Source organism: Lathyrus oleraceus, chromosome 5 (genome assembly GCF_024323335.1).
Source record: "Lathyrus oleraceus cultivar Zhongwan6 chromosome 5, CAAS_Psat_ZW6_1.0, whole genome shotgun sequence".
Lineage (NCBI taxonomy): Eukaryota > Viridiplantae > Streptophyta > Magnoliopsida > Fabales > Fabaceae > Lathyrus > Lathyrus oleraceus.
In genome coordinates, this window is record NC_066583.1 from 33,963,505 (window position 1) to 33,965,828 (window position 2,324).

Genomic DNA, 2,324 nt, shown 5'->3' on the forward strand with positions numbered 1-2,324 from the left:
ACACTCAAAGTCTGGCCAACATTGTGGCATTAAATCAAGGTCATAACTAGCAGGAAGTATCCTCGTTGCCAAGCCTCTCAAGATCAAAACTTGAAATGCACCTGGGATCAGCAACAATGTGTCCTGCAATGCAGAATCCACAATTGGGTTGCATCATGTTAGCATACCAAACTATTTCAAGTTAAACCTTCAAAACTATTTCCCAACTTAAGCCTACATGTTTTTTACATTACGCCTCAATAAAATAGCATACATGGTAGCTTACCTGGTAGGAGGATTCAACATGGTTCACACAGGTGCACTGCGAACAACAACCATATGACCAAGTCTGAATCTGAAACAGGGGCATCTCAACAGCAGTGCATCCTCACAACAGTGGACAACACCCTGTTCCAAGCCTGCACCAAAATGCTTCCACTATCAGTTATAGCCAAACCAAGTCTAAGCATAATATTTGAAGCCTATGTCAAGCACATTAGCATTGTAGCAATCCATCCAAACAAGCGAACAAACCTTGAAATTCAAAGAGGTCCAGGATAGGTCTTTGGCTCAACCATCCAACCTGCATCAAGAGCATCATTATCCAAGGAAATGCAAAACCATCTTCATACCTGTAGCTGGCATCACCAATAGCACGACAATTCAGCATCTTAATTACAAGAGACCGAAACAGAAAAAGGAAAGAAATTTGGTTAAGGAATTTTACCAAACATTTGGTGTGCGAGTTGCAAAGTGGCTGATACAACACCAATTCTCCAAAAATTCTCCTACCACTATGAGATGTTCTCGTTGCAAAGCCGTTAGATACTGTTACATGTCTCCAGACTTCTCTAGTTGTTATTCATTTACACAGGCATGCTTTCTTGTAGTTCGGGTAAGCGTCAAATTAGTCACTGGAGGCAAGGTCACAAGGACGAATGTTGTTCTTTGATTACCACCACCAGGGAGGTCAATGGTGGAAATATTACCTGCAGAGCGTCGGTAGCAGAAACACAGTTTGGTCTTCATGAAATCAAAGGAAAACATGTTGAATCTTACAATGCTGCAAGAAAATCGTTTGGTGATAACTGTCATGCCACATTTACGAAACCTGTCTGTAATAATACTGCTGATGATACGTGCATAGCTTCAACGGACAGTGATGAAAATGAAACTGTGTTGCCCCCCTCATCACGCTTGGAATCGAAAAGTCCTATCAATATTGAAGTTAGGAATTCAAGTTCAATGGGTCCTAAACAATGTCAAATCTGCCACAAAGCTCAGTCCAAGTACAAATGCCCTAAATGCTATTTACCTTATTGCTCACTGGCCTGTTTCAAAAACCACAAAGAACTTCCATGTGTCAATCCAACAACTTCAACACCGAAAACAACTGCTTTGGAATCACACGTAGAAAAGCCATCAGTTGTGGAAAATACTGTTTTGGAAGCAGTTGTGGAAAATACTGTTTTGGAGGCAGTTGTAGAAAAACCATTACTTGTTGATAAAAGAGGCCAGGTGTTGGACCAATTCCAATTGGAGGCTATAGCTTCTTCTAGTGAGATTCGTGATGCTTTGAATAATAAATCCCTTCAAGAACTAGTTCGCCGTATTGATTGTTCCCCAAATGCTGAGAATGAACTTGATAAAGCTATGGCAGATGAGGCATTTCGCGTGTTCACGGACAAGATTTTATCAACTATCAACCCCTAAGTGCGGAATGAAGAGTTTGTGGACAAAAGTCAGATATGAAAGTAATGGAAGATAAGCCTCAAAATTTTCTGGTTTTGGTTAATCAGTATATCTTTTTCTTCTTCATTTGTACAACTCTACCTTGTTATTCAGCGTTTGTAACTTCATTGAGCTCATGTATTGGCATCAAATTGATTTTGCTCCAGCTGAAAATTCTCAAGTTATAGAATCAGATACAACACAACTTCAGGATACACTTTCACAATTGAATGTATACGAGAACCAAAATGTGATCATAGCACAGCATATTCGTGTTCCAGAGACTGATCGCCGCCGGCTAACCTTTGGTACCGTCGGGGTTGCAACGGAACTTGATTCTTTGATGCTTCAACCTCAGTTTCAATTAATAGGAGCTACTGAAAAGTCAAATGGAGAATCCACTACAAGCTTGACTGCACCCGCTTCAGAGTCATCCACCGATAATGTTTCTGGGAGCAAGCAGGTGAATTTAAGTAATGACCATGTTAGAAGTTCCGAGTCCGAATCTCCAGCCTCTGGTGTTGCTTCTGAGCAACAGTTGCCCGATAACAAAGAATCCTCAAGCTCTCAGAATCTAGACAACTATGCCAGTGTTGGATTGGTTCTCTCACCAC

General features: G+C 40.9%; 1 protein-coding gene across 1 annotated transcript; it reads left to right on the forward strand.

The window, feature by feature from the left end:
* Nucleotides 1–1,218: 1,218 nt before the first annotated feature.
* On the forward strand, nucleotides 1,219–1,870 carry LOC127086647 (uncharacterized). The gene has a single exon (XM_051027440.1). It carries the CDS (start codon nucleotides 1,225–1,227, stop codon nucleotides 1,690–1,692), a length of 468 nt encoding a protein of 155 aa, XP_050883397.1. The 5' UTR covers nucleotides 1,219–1,224; the 3' UTR covers nucleotides 1,693–1,870.
* Nucleotides 1,871–2,324: the final 454 nt, after the last annotated feature.

What these genes read in the sequence shown, in the direction of transcription:
- LOC127086647 (XM_051027440.1), top strand. Translation starts at nt 1,225, where the DNA reads ATGGGTCCTAAACAATGTCAAATCTGCCACAAAGCTCAGTCCAAGTAC.